The sequence below is a fragment of the Peromyscus leucopus genome, chromosome 8b (genome assembly GCF_004664715.2).
Source record: "Peromyscus leucopus breed LL Stock chromosome 8b, UCI_PerLeu_2.1, whole genome shotgun sequence".
NCBI classification, from domain to species: domain Eukaryota; kingdom Metazoa; phylum Chordata; class Mammalia; order Rodentia; family Cricetidae; genus Peromyscus; species Peromyscus leucopus.
In genome coordinates, this window is record NC_051086.1 from 36666709 (window position 1) to 36689344 (window position 22636).

The 22636-nt window shown below is 51.9% G+C and overlaps 1 protein-coding gene across 1 annotated transcript in view; it reads left to right on the top strand.

Moving 5' to 3' along the window:
• The window catches only part of P4ha2 (prolyl 4-hydroxylase subunit alpha 2), a 40678-nt gene extending 18893 nt beyond the window's left edge, over positions 1-21785 (top strand). Inside the window, 12 exon segments of the mRNA XM_037200592.1 lie at positions 2216-2353; positions 6717-6956; positions 8485-8678; positions 9406-9582; positions 15148-15218; positions 15411-15510; positions 16249-16302; positions 16823-16888; positions 18984-19011; positions 19014-19051; positions 19403-19499; positions 21315-21785. Coding sequence (XP_037056487.1) covers positions 2216-2353; positions 6717-6956; positions 8485-8678; positions 9406-9582; positions 15148-15218; positions 15411-15510; positions 16249-16302; positions 16823-16888; positions 18984-19011; positions 19014-19051; positions 19403-19499; positions 21315-21385 — 1274 coding nt within the window. The 3' untranslated portion in view covers positions 21386-21785.
• Positions 21786-22636: the final 851 nt, after the last annotated feature.

Below are 22636 nucleotides of genomic sequence, written 5' to 3' on the forward strand. Positions count from 1 at the left end.
AAGCACGTTTGGTCCCCAGCATCTGTATGATGGTTCACAACCATCTGTATTTACAGTCCCAGATAATCTGACACCCTCTTCTGACCTCTGCAGGTACCAGGCGCACCTGACACACAGATATACATGCAGACAAAATACTCATTCATACACATAAAATAAGCTTGAAAGAATATTTAAGAAACCCTGTAATCTTGGGCTGGTGAGATGTCTCAGGGAGGAAAGCCCTCACCACGCCAGTGTGAGGACTGAAGTTTGGATCCCCAGAAGCTGTGGAAAGCCAGGCAAGTGTGTCTGGAGGCAGAGATTTCCCCTGGGCAAGCTGGCTAGCTAGACTAGTTGATCAGTGAGCTCTGGGGTCAGCTGGAGACCTGCCTCAGTGAGTTAGTAGAGGGTGATTGAAGAAGGCACAGGACTTCAAATTCAAGCCTCCACACACATCCAGTGCATACGTGTGCACCCTCCCGCGTGAGATCATGCATACACATACATTTACAAGCACCACACACGCATACATACACCAGAAAGAATGAACCTGCTTGTGTACGAGTCAAGCGCGCTGAGTGTCAGGGCTGAGGCCAGCTGGGGAAGTAGAGGCTTCGTCTGAATTCTTTCCTGTGTATGTCTTTTACCACATGTGTGGGTTCAACATAAACGTGTGCCCAGTCCTGGCTTTCCCAGCTTCTGCAGATGCCATTAAGCTGTGGCATGATTGTAATGGCTGGATAGTCGTCTGTCACAGCGATACTCAGCAAGCCTGGTCAACTCACTGTCCCTGGGTTGTTTCCAAATTTTCAGCCTTTCTTTACATGCATTTTGGTGTCTGCCTCCGATTATTTTTCTAAGTTAAATTCCTAGAAATGGTATTTGCAGGGCAGAACACGGGTTTGCGAAGGGCTCTTTCTGGGGTAGTGCTTTCTCTGTGTGCACATGTTCTTGTTATCCAGAGGAGAGGATCTTGGTAATGGAAGGGTGGGCTGGAGGTGGGCCACGGGATTCCCAGCCTCAAGCTGGGCCTCCTCTCTGAGCTGGGAGTGCTGATTAGCTTCAGACTAGCTGTCTCTCTGGCTGAGACTGGTTACAGCCACGTGACCCACTGGGGTTGGGCTTGGCTGGGGGCTGGGTAGTCTCCGGGGAGGGTTTGGTGAGCTCAGCCCTGCTGGAGCTGTGCCTGTCAGCTCACCGCCTCCAGAAGCCACTGCCTTTCCCAGACTCCCCCCCTCCTCCTCCTTTCCTGGGCTGGGCCTGCTGCTCAGAACAGCTCAGAACAGGCTGTTCCTCCTGCTTGCTGGAGAGGTAGGCGAGGAAGCCTGTCCTGATGCCCATGATCTGCTGTCTGATCTTGTCGTCCCTGAACAACCGCCCGTTAATATCTGGAAGCTATGATTACCTGGAAGGTGATGGGACAGGCCCAGAGAGCAGTCATGTCTGTTTGTCTCTAATGTTTGGATGCTTGCCCCTGAACTAAGGGGGAACCCTGACAGTACAGAGTGGCCGTTTCTGGAGGGCTTGCCTTCTTTTCATGGATGCTAATGTCTTCAGAGTTCCTGACCATAGAGCTGGGAAGAAGATAATGTAGCAGCTTGTTGATCCCTGGACCCCAGCTTGCCGTGATGAGAAGAGATGGCAGTGGGTGTAACACTCTTGGAAAGGGGCCAGGGACCGGCCGGGGACGGAGGAATGCATCCGAGTTCCTCTTCCAGTCCTCAGTTCTTAGCAGATACAAAGGCCTGAATCATTAGCATGGCAAGGCCTGGAGTCCTGGAATATCGGGAGTTGTGTCTCTGGCTTGTGTCTCTGGCAAAGCCACCTGGGGCCACTTCAGAGGTCAAGTCTGTCTGGGCTCTGGGCTATGGTCTTGGTGCCACAAGCACATACCCCAACTCCAGACTCTTAAGCGCTAAGCTGTGTGCAGAGCCTTTGGTTCCAAATGAACAGTACAGGGAAGGCTAAGAAAGAAGTTCTGTCGAGGAGCCCCCAGGAGGGCCTCCTGAAGGAGGAGGCTGCTTTGTTGTTCTTACTATTATTTTGGTGCGGGCTCCCCAGGACATGCCAGGCAGGTGTTCCATCACTGAGCCTACAGCCCGCCAACAGCCTTTGAGGAAAGGGACAGGGAAATCCCGTTAGCAAAGAGACCTTCTGGTGACTGCCTCTGGTCCCCCATAGAATGCTGTCCCCAGGATTAAGAGTGACCTCTCTTCTCACTGTCACTTGGAAGGTTTTGTCGCCAATCTCTCAGTCCAGCGGCAATTCTTCCCCACTGATGAGGACGAGTCTGGAGCTGCCAGAGCGCTGATGAGACTTCAGGACACGTACAAACTGGACCCAGACACGATTTCTAGAGGGGAACTTCCAGGTAATGCACCTTCGTTTACTTACGTCTCTTCAGTGTCTGGACAGATCAGATGGACTTAGGCACTGTTGGTGTTGGTGTCCGTTTTGGGGTTCCCATTGGATGCCAGTCTCCCATGTGTCAACCCCTACCTCAATGTCTTGATTCAGCTACTAGCCAAGACTTCTCCTCTGGTGTTAGAGAAGGAGGCTGTGGATCAGGAGTCTCCCTCAGCATCCACTCCCGGAAAATCGCCCATCTGCTGGCAGACCTGCTTCCATGCCCAGCCTCTTGTTGCTTTCTGCCCAAGGCTGGTCTGGGGACTCACTGCTTCTGTCCTACATCCCCCTAGTTAGTCTCTCCCCTTCCATTCTGTCCTTGCCTCTCTGCGCTCTCTCTCTCTGAGTTCATGTATAGCCCCACCTGTTTTCCCATTTCTAGTTTATGTCCCCCTTCCCCTGCATGATCCCCCCCTCTCGGTTTCACAGGAAGGCTCTGTAGCCCATCTCTCATACTTCTCCTTTAGATCCAATGCTCCTTTGAGTCCATTTCGTCATTCCTGCTGAGGCTGCTGGGTAGTGATTTATTTTCTCTGCCTCCCTCCCGTTCTCACGTACTCCTGACCCCACAGTGCCTTTGTGTCTCTCCTCTGTGATCCTGTCATTCAAAGTCACCAAGAGCACAGGGCCAGTGAAGCCAGCAGGCAGGTTACCAGCAAACACCCTCTAACTTCGGAATAGCGTCTGGTTCAGATGGTTTCTTTCTGTCTGATGTCCTGGATTCTGGGGTGCCGATCTCTGCTTTTTCTCTTTTCACGTGTGTCTGGCCATTCATTCCTCTTTTTTTTTTTTTTTTTTTAATTGGTCTTTTCCCTGCTTGCTGCCTAGTGCTAGTGATTATAAACTTACAGGGTTTAGGGGTTATTTGAGACCAATAAATCCAAGAATTCAGTTGGGCCTCATCATAATTTAAATACCTCCTCCCTTCTTTGGAGCTAGTGAAGATACAGCAGAGAGAGAGCCTGGTGATGCAGGGGCTGTCTTCCTCCTTGGATGCCCTGTGACTGGCTACTCAAGGCCAGGGTCTTGGTGTGGAGGACTGTGCTGAGCTGGCAGGGGGAGGAGGGTTCTCTCTATTCCTGCTTCAGTCAGGTGTTGGGCCAAACCCGACCATGAGACAGAGTTGAGAAGATAATTCTGGGAAGCTTTTGACCTTGTAGCTGTGAGGCGTGGCTGGTGGGAGAAGGGTGCTGTCTCCTGACAGCCTCCTTCCACAGTTAACAGGCCCCTGAGTGTCCTGAGTGGGGCAAAGGGAGTTACTCTCCAGAGCTCCACCCCCTGTTGGCTCTGAGTCCCTCCCCCAGGTGAGCCCCTCCCCCAGGTGAGCCCCTCTCCAGGTGAGCCCCTCTCCAGGTGAGCCCCTCTCCAGGTGAGCCCCTTCCCCAGGTGAGCCCCTCTCCAGGTGAGCCCCTCCCCCAGGTGAGCCCCTCTCCAGGTGATTCCCTCCCCCAGGTGAGCCCCTCTCCAGGTGAGCCCCTCTCCAGGTCAGCCCCTCCCCCAGGTGAGTCCCTCTCCAGGTGAGCCCCTCTCCAGGTCAGCCCCTCCCCCAGGTGAGTCCCTCTCCAGGTGAGCCCCTCTCCAGGTCAGTCCCTCCCAGGCGAGCCCCTCCCCAGGCGAGCCCCTCCCAGGTGAGCCCCTCCCCAGGTGAGCTGCTCCCCAGGTGAGCCCTCCCCAGGTGAGCCCTCCCCCAGGTGAGCCCTCCCCCAGGTGAGCTGCTCCCCAGGTGAGCCCCTCCCCAGATGAGCCCTCTCCAGGTGAGCCCCTCCTCAGGTGAGCCGCTCCCCAGGTGAGCCCCTCCCCCAGGTGAGCCCCTCTCCAGGTGAGCCCCTCCCAGATGAGCCCCTCCCCAGATGAGCCCCTCCCCAGGTGAGCCCCTCTCCAGGTGAGCCCCTCTCCAGGTGACCCCTCCCCAGGTGAGCCCCTCTCCAGGTCAGCCCCTCCCCCAGGTCAGCCCCTCCCCAGGTCAGCCCCTCCCCAGGTGAGCTGCTCCCCAGGTGAGCCCTCCCCAGGTGAGCCCCTCCCCCAGGTGAGCCCTCCCCAGGTGAGCTGCTCCCCAGGTGAGCCCCTCCCCCAGATGAGCCCCTCTCCAGGTGAGCCCCTCCTCAGGTGAGCCGCTCCCCAGGTGAGCCCCTCCCCCAGTGAGCCCCTCCAGGTGAGCCCCTCCCAGATGAGCCCCTCCCCAGATGAGCCCCTCCCCAGGTGAGCCCCTCTCCAGGTGAGCCCCTCTCCAGGTGAACCCCTCCCCAGGTGAGCCCCTCTCCAGGTCAGCCCCTCCCCCAGGTCAGCCCCTCCCCCAGGTCAGCCCCTCCCCAGGTGAGCTGCGCTGTTTTCATCACTTGGTGTGTTGCCCTATGTGGATGACATGCAGACCTGTGTTTCTTGTCAAGGCATGTCTCTGGGCTTCCAACCAGGGTAGGCCAGTGCCTGGAGACACCTCTGCTTGGACATTCCATGGATTGCACAAACTTCATTCGATGTGTGCCAAATTAAAATTCCCATCTGGTTTTGAACTGTTTGCCCTCTGTCTTCGCCTGTTATCTTAGCAAAAAGCACCTCTGCCCGTTGGCAGCCTGAGCCATAACCTTAAAGTCTATGGATTCTGTCTCTCTAATGCCCTCTGACCTTCCATATCTCCAACAAACTTAGGATAATTTTCTGTGTGCTCCTAAGCACACACGTATCCATTGAGTTCAATGCTTAGCTTTCAGAAGTGACCCCGAAGTCTGCCTATAAGTGATGGTCTGTGAGCCCCCACTGCCTCGGTGGGGCATTGTTCCCAGCGTCTCTCAGCTCTCTTACCCTTACCCGTGTGGATCCTCCCTGTCCCATAGTCCTTGAGCGCTCAGCTTAGCTGTCACTGTTCATGGAGCAGGCGCTTGAGTTTCCTTCTGAGGAGGGTGCCGAGTTCTGGAAGTCATTCGTCACATTCTTGGCGTTCACAGGACATGCTGATTGTAGCCGCTGGTCTTTCACATCCCGGGGCAGCATCTTCATATGTCATCTCGTTGAATTTTTGGCACTAGTCCCTTAAAACTGATGCTGGTGTCTCTATTTAAAGAGATTTGGGTAGATATTGTATTTATTTAGGTAGGGGACTGAATCTGAGGTGGGGTAACTTGTCCAGAGTCGCACAACTGCTAAGTATGCAGCAAGGTTCACATGGACCTGGCTTGGTCCAGGCCCAGAGCACAGTTTGCTTATCTTTGTTACATGGGCTGTTGTGATAGGCTCCTGGGTCCACGGAGTCAGTGGAGACCCTTGGAGACTGCTGGAGAAAGGAAAGTTCCCATAAGCCCCCTAATGCTTGGCCCGCCTATGACTCCTTCTTGTGTTTACTTTCCTGACATTCTATCCTGGCTGTCAGATTCTGGGTCACCAGGATGAACAGACCGTGGTCTCTGAAGCAGCTGTCGTCCTGCAGCGGAGTTCCCTCCTGGGGAGAGGTCCATGGTGGCCCTCAGGCCAAGAGAGTGATGTATGAGTAGTTCTAGCATGCCATCCACGCCCGATAGCTGTTAGTAGGGAGCTGCGTGTGGCTGCAGGGAGGTCCTAGCCCTCCTCATTCTGTGGGATCTGCTTTCTCATTATTCGAGGAGGAACACATCGTCTTTGCCATCCCAAGCCTGGCTGAAGCTCTGCATCTCCCTAAAGCTGCTGCTGTTCCTCAGGTTGAAACCGTCTTCATGATCACTTTCCACAACAGATGTCCCATTAGACATGAGGCCTGCTGAGCTGATGCTCGAATGTCCCTGCTGGATTGTAGCCTTGGTTCTTTGTCGCCATTGGTATCCATCACCTGTTCTATCACCTGTATCCTCTTAGTACCTTCTCATGTCACTGCATGTATGTTCCCTTGAGGTCTAACCTCAGACCTTCTCTGTCCTTTCCTTTTTCAGACTCTTCTACATGTGACTGCCCTTGTCCATGGCTTTCATGCCACCTGTATTCCGTTCTTAAATTCATCTACGTTTTCTGCTCTTCAGACTTCCATGGCCAGCTGCCCTCCACGCATCTTCTCCTGTTTTGACCCACCGGACCTATACCCACTGACCTCAGGGCCATGTCTTGGTGGGATTCCTGAACTGCCTGTCACAAAGCCCCTTCCCACTCGAGAGAAGGAGTCTGAGGCTTAGAGATTGACTCTGAATTCTAACCTAAGCTAAACCAACCTCTTTATGCTCATTGCATTGATGGCATTTCATGGTGTGTGGCCTGAAGTCTGGGTGGGATTTTGCTTGGGTAGTGGCCCAAGCATTTCTCCCAAGTGAGCATCTTCTGTCTTAACCCAGAGGCATTTCAGAGCCTGACGGTTGCTTTTCCTGCTTCAGGAACCAAGTACCAGGCCATGCTGAGTGTGGATGACTGCTTTGGGATGGGCCGCTCAGCCTACAATGAAGGAGACTATTATCACACGGTGCTGTGGATGGAGCAGGTGCTGAAGCAGCTAGATGCTGGGGAGGAGGCTACCATAACAAAATCCCTGGTGCTGGACTACCTGAGCTATGCTGTCTTCCAGCTGGGTGACCTGCACCGTGCTGTGGAGCTCACCCGCCGCCTGCTGTCTCTTGGTAAGGAGGTTAGGGACCAGACCTAGCAAAGGAACTTGACCCTTCTGGCCACATTGCTCCATCATCTCTTGGAACTGAATCAGTTTGATTGTCACCTGGCCAGTGATGAGTGTCTCAGTGATTTCAACCGCCTTTCCAACTGCTGACTAGCTCCTCCCCACAGTCTTGATGTTAGGCCATGCCCAGCAGGTGATGGCTGTTCAAAGGCCTGTGACATCCTTGTGTATACATGTGTTGCACATGCATGTGCATGGGCACGTGTGTGCAAGTGCATGTGCACGTGCATGCACACGGTGGCACTTTCAAAAATAAGGACCTAGTATTGTGGTGCTTGTACCGTTATGCAGGGTAGACCCTTCGCTGTAAAAATACAGATGGAGAAGCAAGCCATACTTCTGGATTGCTGTTGTGACAGTAATTCTAGCTATTAGTGGCCTGAGGTCTAAATTGGGACTTAGCATGCCATTTGTACTCTGTCTGTCTTGTGATGTGGGACAGACCAAGGCTCCACGCACTTGTTAAAGCCTGTTAATTGCACCTTTTCCTAATATGTGGGAATGTTGTCTGGAGTTTCCCAGGGCAGCGAAGACTTGACTTTACCAGTGCTTTTCAGGGGGGCTTGCATGTGAGGTCAGCTAGCATTTGAGCGTCCTGCAAGGCCAACGTGGGTAGAGAGTCTTGTAGAATCTGTCACGAGAGTTAATAAGAGCCCTGGACAGGGAGTCAGGGCCCCCCTGACTCTTCTGTGTGGGTTCATCTTAAGTCACTGAACATCTTTGAGACTCAGTTTCATTATCTGGGGAGTGATGTAGAAATCCTGCCGTGGCTGTAGCTTCAGATATTGTATTGTCTGACAGAGCTGTGACTCTTCTATTTTTAAATAAAACTTTATTACATTTATTATTTATTCATTCATTCATTCATTTATTGTGTATGTGGGTGAATGTAAAGTGCCACAGTGTACATATGGTCGGGGGCCAAATCTAGGGAGTCAGTTCTCTCCTTTTACACCATGTGGATCCTGGGCATTGAACTCAGGTTGCCAGGCTTGGTAGTAAGCGCCTTTACCTGCTGAGCCATCTGGCCTGCCTTGTGGCCCTTCTTTTTTTTTTTTAAACCAGTATCTCACTCAGCTTGTCTCCTATTTGTAGCCAGTGTGTGATGTGATCCCTAGACCCGGCTGCACTCTGGGGAATGGCTTCATATAGCTACAGCCAATCACAAGGAGGAGGCAGAACTCCCGGAGATCTCCTGGAGGTCCCCGCAAGTTCTGAGCTCTGTCTAAACCCCTAGTTACTAGCTAAATGTGCTCCGCTTTAATGACACGTCTCCCTCATCCCTGGACAAGATGAAAGGGCCTCTGTTGGCTTTTCAGCTCTGGCTGGCACACCCTGGTGAGGTGCTGCAGACAGCAGAGCGGAGCATACCAGTGGGCTGCCGGGCGAGGGACGGCACACAGAGCGGTTTCTGTAAGTGACCTAACAGATGTTTGTGGTTTCCTCCTCCCCTCACGTTTCGCTTTTTCTAGACCCGAGCCATGAACGAGCTGGAGGGAATCTGCGGTACTTTGAGCGTCTGTTGGAGGAAGAAAGAGAAAAACCGTTGTTCAATCAGACGGAAGCTGGACTAGCGGCCCAGGAAAACCTGTACGAGAGGCCTGTGGACTACCTCCCAGAGAGGGACGTGTATGAGAGCCTGTGTCGCGGGGAGGGCATCAAACTGGTGAGACCTGGGAAGGGGCCGGTGGTGGCCTGGCTGGGGATCTGAGTGCTGGCTCTGGGGAGGCAGCATGGGAAGTTCCACGGCCTATTTGCACTTTTCTCAGCATCTGCTGAGGCCGATAGGTGGGTGTTCTCTGATGCATAGGACAGAAGATTGTCTCCATGGATGCTCCAGGGAGAATTCCTGTCCTCCAGGGCATTCCTGTACTCCCCACCCAGTGTGCCTACCTATCATATGACTGATTGGTTTGAGGAAAATGATAGGTGTAGATATGTCTCAGGTCTCCAGGGAAGTCATGGTGTAAATGACAAGTGAGACCCATGGTAAGAAAAGGCAACACTTGCTGGGGCTTTTGAGAGCCCTAGGGTTCCACTGATTCTCACAGCTCAGTATGGGGGAGGTGCTCACCTTTCCTCTGCCTCTGATTGGCTTCCAGTTGTTTTCTGTCTGGAAAGGCTTCTCCCCATCCACAGTGCTTCAGGGTTAATCAAATCTCCATGAAAAGGGTCAGGAAGTGCCCTCCGCCACAGGAATTGTGGAAATGAGGTGCTTTTTGGAGAGAAGGGGAGCTGCATGGTTTGTGTGAGGTCACTTCCTACTCTGGTTTTCTTCTGTGGTGAGGCTGAGGACAGCCTTGGCCATGGAGGGTGAAACCAGTGTGCACAGACAGCTGGCTGGAACTGAGGGTAAGGTCACTGTGCTCAGGCCTATGCTCTCTGCTCCCTAGACGCCCCAGAGGCAGAAGAAGCTCTTCTGTAGGTACCATCATGGTAACCGGGTGCCACAGCTCCTCATCGCCCCCTTCAAAGAGGAAGATGAGTGGGATAGCCCGCACATCGTCAGATACTATGATGTGATGTCGGATGAAGAAATCGAGAGGATCAAGGAAATCGCGAAGCCCAAAGTAGGTGTCTCTGTGGGTCCTGCTGGGGCACTGTGTGAAGTGGGGTGCAGTCCCTCCTTCTGCCTCTGTGGGGCAGCTTGTCTGTGCACCAGTTCAGTCTCACAAATAGTGAGTGTGAGTACATTGATGTGCTGTGGACTTCGGCTGACATTGTAGGTTTATGACCTAGGAGAGAAGAAAAAGTAGGGACCCAGGATGGATAGACAAGAAGATGAATGATAGCAGGTCATGCTGGGAGCAAGCTCAGTGACAAATGCCATTTCACCTGGTTGAAGGGCTAGTGTGTGGATTGTTTTTAAGGAAATGCATGATCTCAAAAAAGTGGAATCTGTGGAGCTCCTGATCAGGACTGCAGTGAGGGAGGAGGGCTGCAGTGAGGGAGGAGGGCTGCAGTGAGGGTGGGGGCTGCAGTGAGGGGTGAGGGCTATAGTGAGGGGATTGCAGTGAGGGAGGAGGACTGCAGTGAGGTGAGGAGGGCTGCAGTGAGGGAGGAGGACTGCAGTGAGGGAGGAGTGAGTGGCTGCAGTGAGGGAGGAGGACTGCAGTGAGGTGAGGAGGCTGCAGTGAGGGGAGGACTGCAGTGAGGGTGAGGACTGCAGTGAGGGTGAGGACTGCAGTGAGGGAGGAGGACTGCAGTGAGGGTGAGGGGGACTGCAGTGAGGGTGAGGTGAGTGAGGACTGCAGTGAGGGTGAGGACTGCAGTGAGGTGAGGAGGACTGCAGTGAGGGAGGAGGACTGCAGTGAGGGAGGAGGACTGCAGTGAGGGAGGAGGGGGGAGGACTGCAGTGAGGTGAGTGAGGACTGCAGTGAGGGGAGGGAGGGACTGCAGTGAGGGAGGAGGACTGCAGTGAGGGAGGAGGACTGCAGTGAGGGAGGAGGACTGCAGTGAGGGTGAGGGCTGCAGTGAGGGGAGGACTGCAGTGAGGGAGGAGGACTGCAGTGAGGGAGGAGGACTGCAGTGAGGGGTGAGGGCTGCAGTGAGGGTGAGGGCTGCAGTGAGGGAGGAGGACTGCAGTGAGTGAGGGCTGCAGTGAGGGAGGAGGACTGCAGTGAGGGAGGAGGACTGCAGTGAGGTGAGGACTGAGGAGGAGGACTGCAGTGAGGGTGAGGACTGTAGTGAGGGGACTGCAGTGAGGGAGGAGGACTGCAGTGAGGGAGGAGGACTGCAGTGAGGGAGGAGGACTGCAGTGAGGGAGGAGGACTGCAGTGAGGGAGGAGGACTGCAGTGAGGGGTGAGGGCTGCAGTTGAGGGGGTGAGGGCTGCAGTGAGGGGTGTGGGCTGCAGTGAGGGCTGCAGTGAGGGAGGTGGGCTGCATTGAGGGAGGAGAACTGCAGTGAGGGTGAGGGCTGCAGTGAGGGTGGGGACTGCAGTGAGGGCTGCAGTGAGGGAGGAGGGCTGCAGTGAGGAGGGCTGCAGTGAGGAGGGCTGCAGTGAGGGGTGAGGGCTGCAGTGAGATAATAAAAACCAGGAGTGAACTGTTGGAGTTGGAGGAGGGTGTATATCAGTACAATATAGATATTCTTCATCTTTGCTTTTTTTTTTTTTTGTAAATTTTCTTCTTGGGAGTATTTAACTTGTTACATTGTTACATTGATTCACTATTATATACTAAATTATTGGATAGCTTTTTTTTTTTAATGTAGAGTCTTACATAGTTGAGGCTGGCTTCAAACTTGTTTTATATATGTCTAAGGATAACCTTGAACTTCTGATCCTTCGGCCTCCACCTCCTGAGGGCTAGGATTACAGATGTATAATATCACACCTGGTTTATACAGTGCAGGCAATCAAACCCAGGGCCTCATATGTGCCAGGCCGGCACTCTTTTAGCTGAGCCACGTTTCTAGCCAATATGCCAAACTATTGGTTTTTGAAATCTATCTCCCCGTGGTAACTAGCATTGATTGGTGTGGTAGGACCTGTCTCCAGTGTTTCATGTGTGTGAACTGTTGTCTGTTGCAGATTCCGGGTCTGCTTTCATCTTTCCCTTCAACTTGAGGAAGCTGATCTGTGTAGGTCAGAGGTGGTGGTAGAAGTTACTCCTTCTTGGGTTGTCTTGACCAAATTGTCATCTGCAAGCGAGGAGAATAGTTTATCCTCCCTAATAGTTAGAGCTCCTTTGCCTTGACCATCTTATTGAGATGCCTGGAACTTCTAGAACATTTTTGCTATGGACCTCCTTGTCTTGTTTCTGAGTATTGCAGAAATCCAACTGGTATTTGCTGCTACATATGCCATTGACTGTTGGTTCTTGTATACATGTCATGTTGGTACAATTATTCTTGGGTTTCTAGCTCATAGATGATTTGGTCCCATTTAATCTCTCTTGAAGAGGACTGTGGGCTGCCATTGCTCCAGCTTTCTCCCGTCACAGGTGACCGGGAGGGAGAATTAGCTGGCTTTCTATTGCTTTATTTGTAGTAGAATCGAAGTGGCTGAGGTGGCCAGAGCTTCCGCTCATGGACAGACCTAAGATGGGTTACTGTAGTGGTTCTGGAGCTCACCTTGGAACAGCTTGGTTTGAAGACCTAGCACAGTCAGGAGACAGGATCTGTTACTGGTATCATGGATTGACTGAGGGTCAATCTAGTCGATGTGTATGGAGCACTGTAACCAGGACCTGTCATGTTACTTTCATGGCCAGTTCCAAAGTCCTCCAGAGAAGAAAACTTAGTCGCCTGATTTCTAGCCAAGAGAGGCACCGGCAAGCCAAAATCTCCTGAGAGATTCCTTACCTGCCTTAGTCCGGGACATTGAACGTTTTTCTCTGTGCACATGTATACATGAACAGCAGGGATGGGGAAGGTGGCTGGCGTTGGGATAACTGGTCTTTGAACAGGAGCCATGTGACAAGCCATACACATTGGCCATCATGAGCTGACCTCTCCTTTCCGGAGGCCAGGACAGACAGATGCTATTCTGGCTTTGAAGTGGGGCCAGTGAGCTTAGCTTGGCTTGTGGGGAATGCCTGACAGCTGTCTGTGAGTCCTCAGTCTGCTTTCAAAATAGCCCCGTCTGTCCCCAGGGCAGAGCACAGCTGCCCAAAGTCTTTTTTGGGCACCAGGCCAATGCTGAGGCTCAGATGCTTTCACAGTCTAGTGGCAGTGTCTGTTATCGGGCAGGGACGGCCATCCACTAGACTGATAAAAGGACCATAGATAGGAACCTGGGAAACCATCTTTCCTTGGGTATGCTGGCCGCCATAGTCATAGCAGAGTGTTAGGAGGCAAAGTGATCAGATGGGTCAATCTACTTCCGGACCAGACATCTGGTGTGGCTCCTCTTCTCCATCCCTCTGCCATCTCCTGTCCCAGGCCACTGTCATCCCTTGCCCTGATTCTTGCTCCAACTTTGTTAGTCTTCTCCTCATTCTGCTCTCTCCATAAGGTGGCCCGATAGTCCTTACATTCCCATTCCATTGTGAATGCCCTTCCCTTGCATAAAGCTGTCCCCATTTCAGCTTGACCATAAGATGGCAGCAGACCCTGGTCTCTGTGCCTTCGGCCTCTTCCCATCTCACTACATCATGTCGCCTCGATCTGTAGCCAGTGCCCTCTGCACCAGAGTCCTTGCCTGGTGCTGTAATGTACATAGTGCCCGAACCTGGACCAGCGGGTTCTTCTTCGGGGGCAGGGTCCCGAGGAGGAAGGATCAGAGGTAAAGATCAAACAGGTAGGCTCCGGAGGTCTCTAAACTCTGTCTCATGCCAGGCAAGCTTATTAAGAAGTCCAGCATCTCATATACTGTTTCCAGGGGAGAAATGAGACAGTGCCACTGCCAAGCTCTCACACAGTGGGACGAAGTCAGCAGGAAGCTAATCAAGCAGTGCTGCACACGAGGACACAGGCTTTCTCACAAGGGGACACAGGCTTTCTCACAAGGGGACACAGGCTTTCTCACAAGGGACACAGGCTTTCTCACAAGGGACACAGGCTTTCTCACAAGGGGACACAGGCTTTCTCACAAGGGACACAGGCTTTCTCAAGGGCTAGGGCATTAGAGAGGAGCACACAGCCTTGGGACCAATAACCACAGAGTTTGGTTCTGAGGTCCCGAAGCTGCAGCTCCCCAAGACCTTTGCCCCAGGCCATTACTGTATCTGCTAAGGATCAGACAAGGAAGTCCATTCCTTCTCTAAACACGAAGGTCTCAGAGAAAGCCTTGAATCGGCCCGGCTCTCAACAGTACCCAAGCTGCTGTAACCTTTTGGCTATGCTTCCACAGGACATTAAGCTCACCCATCTGTAGCTAGAGTTTTCCTGCCTGGCCCACAGTCAGGACAAATCTTTGTCACCCGCCAGTCCCACAGCCGCTTAGACCCAACCAAGTAAACACAGAGACTTATATTGCTTACAAACTATATGGCCGTGGCAGGCTTCTTGCTAACTGTTCTTATAGCTTAAATTAATCCATTTCCATAAATCTATACCTTGCCACGTGGCTCGTGGCTTACCGGCATCCTCACATGCGGCTTGTCATGGTAGCGGCTGGCAGTGACTCCTTGTGCCTTCCTGTTCTTTCTTTTCTCCTCTCTGTTAGTCCCGCCTAGCCACTGGCCAATCAGTGTTTTATTTAATGACCAATCAGAGCAATTTGACATACAGAACATCCCACAGCACCCATCTTAATTACTTGGCTGGTTTTCTACTGTCTCCACTTGACCAAGTTATATGAAGGCAGGGGTTGTGTCTCGGTCACCACCTGGCACACAGTAGGCACCAGTCAGATAGTTATTGGAAGTAAGAGTCAGCACTACTCTGTCTGGTCCATGTACTTCTGCATGAACATGTTGGTCCATACCAGGCCCACATCGTGTGAGCCCATTAGGACAGTCCACACCACAAGGAAGGCACCTGCACTCTTGCTGTGGACAAGTATATCCCTCCTGGCAGTACCATTAAGCCTTTATATGGAGACTGGGGATGTGAGGTAGAGGAAAGGCGTGTGTGTGTGTGTGTGTGTGTGTGTGTGTGTGTGTGTGTGTGTGTGTAGTTGCCCATGAAAGGTGGCTTCTGCATAGCAGTTCATGTGCATCAGATTCCTGTGGTTTTCTCTGTTGACTCTGGGAGGGCCCCCAAGGGACTGAAAACTGTCTTACTTACTGAGCAGTGGGAGCCCAGCAGGGCAGGAGGTACAGCAGACTGTGTCTGGATAGAAGGAAAACATGGGCAAACTTGACCATGTCAGGAGAATCCTCAGGTTGAAGCTCAGAGATGGCCCAGTCTGTGTGCGGCAGAATCAAAGTTGTGCTCAGGCAATGTGGTGTGGGCCTGTCGGAAAGGCCAAGTTTGGGGGATACATGTACAGATCGAGCAGAATTCATAGGCATAACAGTGCTGGCAGCATAGACCCAAGTAGCAGAAGAGGTGGGTAATGAGCAAGGAGGGTGCGGCCAGGCCTCATAGCACAGAGCAAAGTGTAGACTAGACTGCAGTGTTGTGGGACCTCGGCTAGAAGAACCACTTTCTACAGATATTTCCCACCGATGGGGCTGGCCCCCCTGGGATCAGTGTTCTCTGGGAAAACACCCAAAACCAAAGAGGTAACTCTGTCCTGTCTTTTAGCTCGCACGAGCCACTGTTCGTGATCCCAAGACAGGTGTCCTCACTGTTGCCAGCTACAGAGTTTCCAAAAGGTGAGCAGTCGTAGCAGTGGGGTGGGGTGGGGCTTCCCAGCAAGGTTGCAAAAAGTGCTGGTGCCCACTTCTGCCTGCTGCACCTCCTCTCTCTGTGGCCTTTACCCTGTGTTGCCCATTAGTGCTGGCCTTGACTGGGAAGGGATCATCGGACTTCATCTAAGCCTGCCCATGCCTTTCTTCTTTGCTCAGCTCCTGGCTAGAGGAGGATGATGACCCTGTTGTGGCCCGAGTCAACCGCCGCATGCAGCATATCACGGGGTTGACAGTGAAGACTGCAGAACTCTTGCAGGTGGGCTGGCCCTTGGGGCCGGAGGAGTTGGGAGGAGTTCTGTTGGGCTGGGTGGTCTTCCAAGGTTCCCCGGCTGTCTGAGAAGGCTCACCTACTCCATTACTCACTCTTCTAATCAAAGGACCTGGCAGAAGCAAAGTGATGGAGGAGCGGTCTGCTTTGGCTCACAGTTTGTGTCCATCCTGGTGGGGAGGCTTGGCAGCCAGAACTTGCAACACAGCTTATTCACGTCTTGCTGGACCAGAAGCCAGAGGGCTTGGGCTGGCCAGAACCAACAGCAGAGAAAACCTTCACGGCCCACATCCAGTGGTCTAATTATGCCAGCCTCCCCCCAAGATTCCACCCTCCAGAAACAGTACCACCAACTGGAGAGTGAATATGTACTCACATGAGCCTTGAGTTCACATCCCCAGCATCCACACAGAGTATGGCTAAGCATTTTTCTGCCACCCCAATGCTGGGGAGAGCACCCACAGGCTTGCTGGGTGACGGTTAGCTCCAGGTTCACTGTCTCAAGGGAAGAGCGTGATGGAGCAGGACACACAATATCCTTCTCTGGCCTCTGCATGCACACAGACGTGTGCATACACCACCATATACATACACCACATACATAGACCACACATATACGAAGGCTGTGGGGTGCTTTCAGACCTAGGGAGATGGTATTCATGGAGAGTTGGGCTGCTCTGGAGCGTTCATACTGCTGACAAATTCAATGCTGTAATCTCTCACCAGGTCGCAAACTATGGAATGGGAGGACAGTACGAACCCCACTTTGACTTCTCTAGGGTAAGGCCCCAATCATAGATATTTCTGGAGGGCTCTGCCCTGGCTGGTTTGAGAAGGTTGGAGCTTCTAGAAGCATCTCAGCTTCCACATTATCCCTCCTCCACCGACCACCTCGCCAGGGAAAAACTACTTTGTTGGTGAAGCACCTGCAGAGCCCAGTGGGGCCCGGTTGTTTCCTGTCCATGTGGGGAGTGTTTGGCCCAATAATAGATAATAGGTCCCTGTGAAACCTTTTCTGACCTCCCTACCCTTCGCTGTGTTCTTTCTGGGGTTCCCTTTGTAGCCCTGTCCTGATCCCTGCTGTGCTGTGGGAGGAAGGCACACTTACCATTCTCCGACCCTTTGGGTCCCCATCCTTTGGGTGGCGGGTAAGTTAGTTGCAAACTTGGATGAAAGTTGTTGTCTGTTGCAGCGACCCTTTGACAGCGGCCTCAAAACGGAGGGAAATAGGTTAGCGACGTTTCTTAACTATGTAAGTACCGGGCCGGGCCCATTTGTTCCCTCTCCCTTAATTTTATAGAGCGATGAGCAAGATGCTTTCAAGCGTTTAGGGACTGGGAATCGTGTGGCCACGTTTCTAAACTACGTGAGTATGATGCGTGCGCCCGAGGGGGCCCTGTGGAGACCCTGGGGCCAGAGGCCTCCTGTACATCCCACCCCCATCAGGGCTCACAGCATCAGCTGCTGCAGAGTGGTCCGTCAGTGCCCTTCCTGGCGAGAGTATAAAAAGCTGGCTTTTGTTCCCATCTGTGTGCTTAGCCTTCTCCTACCCCCTGGCTCTTTCCCACCCCTCCACCCCCCCACTCCCCCCCACAACATTTTTTAAGCTGTGGTAAAATATACATAATATAAAAATTGCCATCATAACAGTCTTCCGTGGGCTTCAGTGATTATTTATTAAATCCATCTCTAATGTGAACCATTTACCATCTGTTACCATGGCTCTTCTCACCTCATAAAGTGGAAGCTTTATTTCTATTCAACAGTAATTCCAGCGTCCCTTCCCACCACCACCCTGCTTTCAGAGACCACAGAGCCTCATCAGAGTGGAGTCCTGGAGTGTCTGTCCTTCTTGCTGGCTGATTTCCTCAGCCCCTATCTTTCACGTGTGTCTGTGTGGCATGCTCTGAGTCCTTTCTGATGGATGCAGTGCTACTCTGAGCTTTGGGAATGAGAGCCACGGTGGGGCTCTGTCCCAGTGGGAGAGTGCAGAGGTGGCCAGGAGGTGCTTTTACATGGAAACTGCCTCTGTTTCCTCGGAGGGAGGCTGGGTAGCCAGCTTCCCTCCTGCTACCCCTGCCCCTCATCCGTAGGCTGTCAGTTTACCTCTCTCCACTGGAGTAGCCCATTCTAAGGATGCGTAGTCAGGGAACTTAGAGACAAAGTTTATTTTTTCCCTCAAAGTTTTAATTATCCTGGAGACTGCTATGCACATACACTGCTGAGCTGGTCCTATGTGGTCTCTGTTGTGACATCTGAGGTCTGACTTGGGAGACGCGCTTGAAGCATGGGAGAGATTGTTATTTAGTTACCATGGAGACAAACACTGAAGAATTTGCCCAGGCATGGGGTTCAGTAAAGGCTTCATTTAGGAAATAGCATGTCAGTTGAGACTTGAAAATTAAATGGAAATTTGTGGAACATATTTTGGCAAAGAAGAAGGCGTGTGGGGACCTGGGAGGGAAAAGGTTTGGGATGTCGGGAAACAGGCAAAGGCTAGTGTATGTGGAGAGAGAGGTGAGTGAGACTGACTTGAAGATTCACTGGGTTTGAACCCCAGCACCAGGGGAGCCACTGGGTCTTTCCATCTTCCTTATTATGATCCCACTGAGGGCCCGCCCCTTCAGTCAGGCTGGCATGTGTCGTCATGGGACATTTCTTAGCTCTAATGCTTACTGCCTTAGAGGCCCTTTTTATTATAGCATAGACAAACAAAACACTTCAAGTAAGAGTGCATTTTACAGGAGAAAGCAGGGCCGAGTAGCATTCTGGGAAGGTGGAGGTCTGATTAGAGCAGCTAGAGCCAGAAAGAAGGCCACACAGGGACGGGGATACTCCTGAGGTTGGAAGCCTCATAGGGAGAGGATTCAAGATGGGGTCAGGGTCAAGATGAGCATTTTCTTCCTTCTTTTCTTTTTCTTTTTCTTTCTTTTTTTTTGATATATATTTAATATGTCTGAGCATTTACCTGCATATGTGTGTACATATATGTTGTATGTACCACATGCATGCATGGTGCCCACAGAGTCCATTAGAGGGCGTTGGATTCCCTGGAACTGGAGTTACAGATGGTTGTGAGCCACCATGTGAGTGCTGGGAACTGAACCTGAGTTGCATGTAACAGCAAGTGCTCTTAACTGCCAAGCCATCGCTAGCCTAAGATAGCATTTTCCAAATAGACTCAGGTTGTTCCTATCAAGGACAACCCGAACATGGGTCTTCTGGGGGCTTTAGCTCTCGAACCTCCAGGCACAGAGCCTGTCTTGATGAACATGACAGATTAATCTGCGTGTGGGAAGTCTCTCTTGGCTGAAAGATTTCCATTGCCACAGAGCAGAGCCTCCAGGCAACGCTGCTCATGCTTGGTGTAGGGTGACCTGCACACCTGCTCATGTCCTTGAGGCTTTGTTGCTCTGCTGTCCTTGGGTAGAGGGGCCAAACTCTTTGTCTTATGTTCCCAGATGAGTGATGTAGAAGCTGGAGGTGCCACGTCTTCCCTGACCTGGGAGCTGCAATTTGGCCCAAGAAGGTAAGCATGATTCTTCAGGGTCACACGTTTGAGCAGGGCTCAGACCTTGTCTGTGTCCCCTGGTGACTGTCTACTTGACTGTCAATGTGATGTACCTTAGTTCTTTCCCACCTGTGCCTTGGACTGTGGTCCCAACTTCCACCCGGGGAGAAGGGATGGGGAGAGAAGACCCTTCGGGGCAGGTGGGTTTCTGACCTTCTTTCCATTTGAGGGATAGGTGCTTTTGAGCCCTGTCCCCCAACCCAGGAAAGGAGGGGCATGTCTGCTGAGGGGTGGATGGTTCTAGATTCTTAGAGCGGGCCCTCGTGACTGGTCTTTAAGATGTGCTCTGACAGCTCGTCTCTTTCCCAGGGCACAGCTGTATTCTGGTACAATCTTCTGCGGAGTGGGGAAGGTGATTATCGAACAAGACACGCGGCTTGCCCTGTGCTTGTGGGCTGCAAGTGGGGTGAGTGGCTGGAGGGGGAGTGTGGAAGGGGCCTCGGCTGTAGATGCAGAGGTGGAAACAGCTGCAACTGCTGTCAGGTCTGCACATCACAAAAGGTTATCTTGGCTGCTTGTACCACCCAGCAGAGCTCCTGCAGCTGGTTGTCAACGCTCAAGAGATGCTCGGAGGGCCAAGGAAGCCTGGGCTGCGTCAGCACCAGGTGGCCTTCCAGAGAAGTGGGCTCTGGCAAGGGTTTTAGTGGAGAACAGAGCTGGAAGCAGAAGGAAGGGAGGGTGCCTATGTGAGGCCTTGTGGCTACAACCAGCATCTTAGGTAACAGGCTTGGGGGGCACTAGCTGTCCTTGTCACTTGAAGAAGGGAAGGCCTGAGGTGAGATTGGTCTGAGAGATGAAATCGGAGGCCAGGACAGACCACAGAGGATGAACTTGAGCCTTACTCTTGAGCAGCCGTGGAGAGCTAGGAAAGGCGTGGACTAGAATGTGACAGGAAGGGATCACATGCATTTATAACCCTTGGAGTGTGGGAGATAAATACTGATAGGTTTACAGAAAAGGTAAAGTAAACAAATGAAAATGAGGTGGTTGCTGATCTGGGAGGAAAAAGGATAGTGTAGGTCTAATTTACTAGATGTCGAAAGTGTGGCACTAACCCGATACATGGAAGCACTGCGTGTTTAATTTTAACTGGTTTTAACATTGCACAATATATGCTGCTAATCAAGTCTTCTAGACAGTTCGTTGAGTTACGTACAGGTATTAAATTGTATTTTAAAATCTCTGACTTTAGCAGTGCATTACTTTAAAAATATGTGTGTGTGTGTGTGTGTGTGTGTGTGTGTGTGTGTGTGTGTATACATGCGCCATGTCACATGTGTGCAGATCAGAGGGCAGTTTGAAAGAATTGGTTCTCTTCTTGCATTGTGGGTTCTGAGGATTAAAAGCTCAGGTTGCTGGGCTCCTGACATGAGCCGTGCCATCTGCCTGCATTACTCTATTTCTTATGAGAGAGTCTGTGTTTGAGGAACGGAGTCCTGGTGCATGCCCGTGACATGCAGTGCAGATACCCGTGCTTCAGCTAGGGTGCCCACAGCACTGAGATTCTGCTCTGTCACTCACGGGGCCTGCGGTTCGTGGCCAGGCCCTGTACAGTGTGTGCAGTTTCCCCATCTCCTCCTCTCAGTTTCTGCTCACCACTGTCCCAGCTTCTTCTTCTTCTTCTTTTTTCTTTAAAAAAATTTTTTATTTATTTATTTATTATGTATACAGCATGTATAACTGCACACCAGAAGAGGGTGCCAGATCTCATTCAGATGGTTGTGAGCACCATGTGGTTGCTGGAATTAACTCAGTCTTTGGAGAACAGTCAGTGCTCTTAAACTCTGAGCCATCTCTCCAGCTCCCCTGTCCCAGCTTCTTGAGGTCCTTCACACTTAGCAGAGGGGCCTCTGCCTTTGAGGACCTTCCCACGCCACTTCCTGCATCCAGCCCACTTAGAGTGAGTGGCAACCATATGATATGCCCCGCCCTCTTTCCAGGATGACTTCCTGTTCTGTGTCAGTACTGCTTCCCTAATGTCATGAGATACCCTTTGGCTCCATTCCCATGGCAACCTGCATACATGCATTGAATCACGGGCAGACTTTTGTACGTAAAGTTACCTACGTGCCTGTGTGTTTTCAGCAGGCTTGAAGTCTGAGCCGGGTCGCTCAGGGGTCTTACCCCCGGAGCACAGGGCAGTGATCGTCATGGAGGAAGCATTCATTTTGGCTGCTGATCTGATAGGTTGGATCATCACATACTTGCTTTCTCTTCACAGTCTCCAATAAGTGGTTCCATGAACGAGGACAAGAGTTCTTGAGGCCTTGTGGGACAACAGAAGTCGATTGACATCCTTTGCTCTGCCCCTTCCTGGCCCCACAGCCAAGCCATCAAGTTCAGCGTGACGGATTCCTTTGTGTGTTCCAGCTCCTGTCAGGCGGGTCATTGGAGGAGCCCGTGTTTGTCTGAATTTGAGAGAGTGTGTCCTGGGCCGAGTCCTGGGTGACCTGGGCCCCAGACTCTGGCCAGCCTATGCTTCCTCTGGCTCCAAGGGTAGCACTGGTGTGGCTGCTGCAGACCCAGACTGTGTAGCACCTCGCGCGGTGCCTTCGTACCTCAGATGTTTCAGGTGGGAGATGTTTTAGTGAAACCAAAGTTCTGATGCTGTGTTTACAGGTTGGTTTTTATGACATTTCTATTTGTTGTGGCTTTAACCAAAAAATAAAATCTCCCTGCCAGAAGCCTTAAATAGCCTTATTTTGGAGTGTTTGGGGGTTTGTTGTTGTTGTTTTGTGTTTTTAATCCAGGAACTGGGGCTGGCTCAGTTCAAAATGCCCCCCCCACACACACACACGGACCTGAATTCTGACTCCCAGCATTTACATAAGAGTTGGGCCTGGCAGTGTGTGGCTGTGATCCCAGTGCTGGGGAGGTAGAGACAGAAAGACCCTTGGGACTTTCCAAAACTGGGGAGCTTCAGGCTTGATGAGAGACCAGGCTCATAGAGGAAAATACCGGAAGTGGATGGCTGGTCTCCACCTGCATGTGCACACGCAAACACGCACACACATGAATGTGTACACACACAATCCAGGAGCTCTGACCAGTTCCACCATTTTGTATGCATCTCCGCTGTGTAGACATTCTGCAGAGCACAGCCCTAGCCTTGGGTTCTAAAGCTGGTTTTAACGCCCATGTGCCCTCCAGGCTTGAGTACTTTTCTGGAAACTGGAGATAAATAATTCATCTGGCTACCCAGAGATCATAGGAAGAACACGTGCTCACACATGAATGCTGTTAGTGTTCAATTTGGGATGTGTACGCTGAGTTGTCCCTGGCTGGAGCTATTCCAATCAGCGCTTAGGACCCACGTGGGAGGCCCTCCTGGCTGATATCTCCTTCCCTGTCCAGGAAGCTCAGGGATAACCATGGGATGGTGATTTGTGGTCACCATTGAAGTTTCCCTCCTGTGACCAGGTCACTGAACACAGTAACTTCATTTTCACTGACTGAGTTCTTAACTGAGTCAGACTATATATATATATATAGTCTGTTTGGGTTCTTTCATTTGGTATTGTTTTAAAGATTTGTCAGTAATGT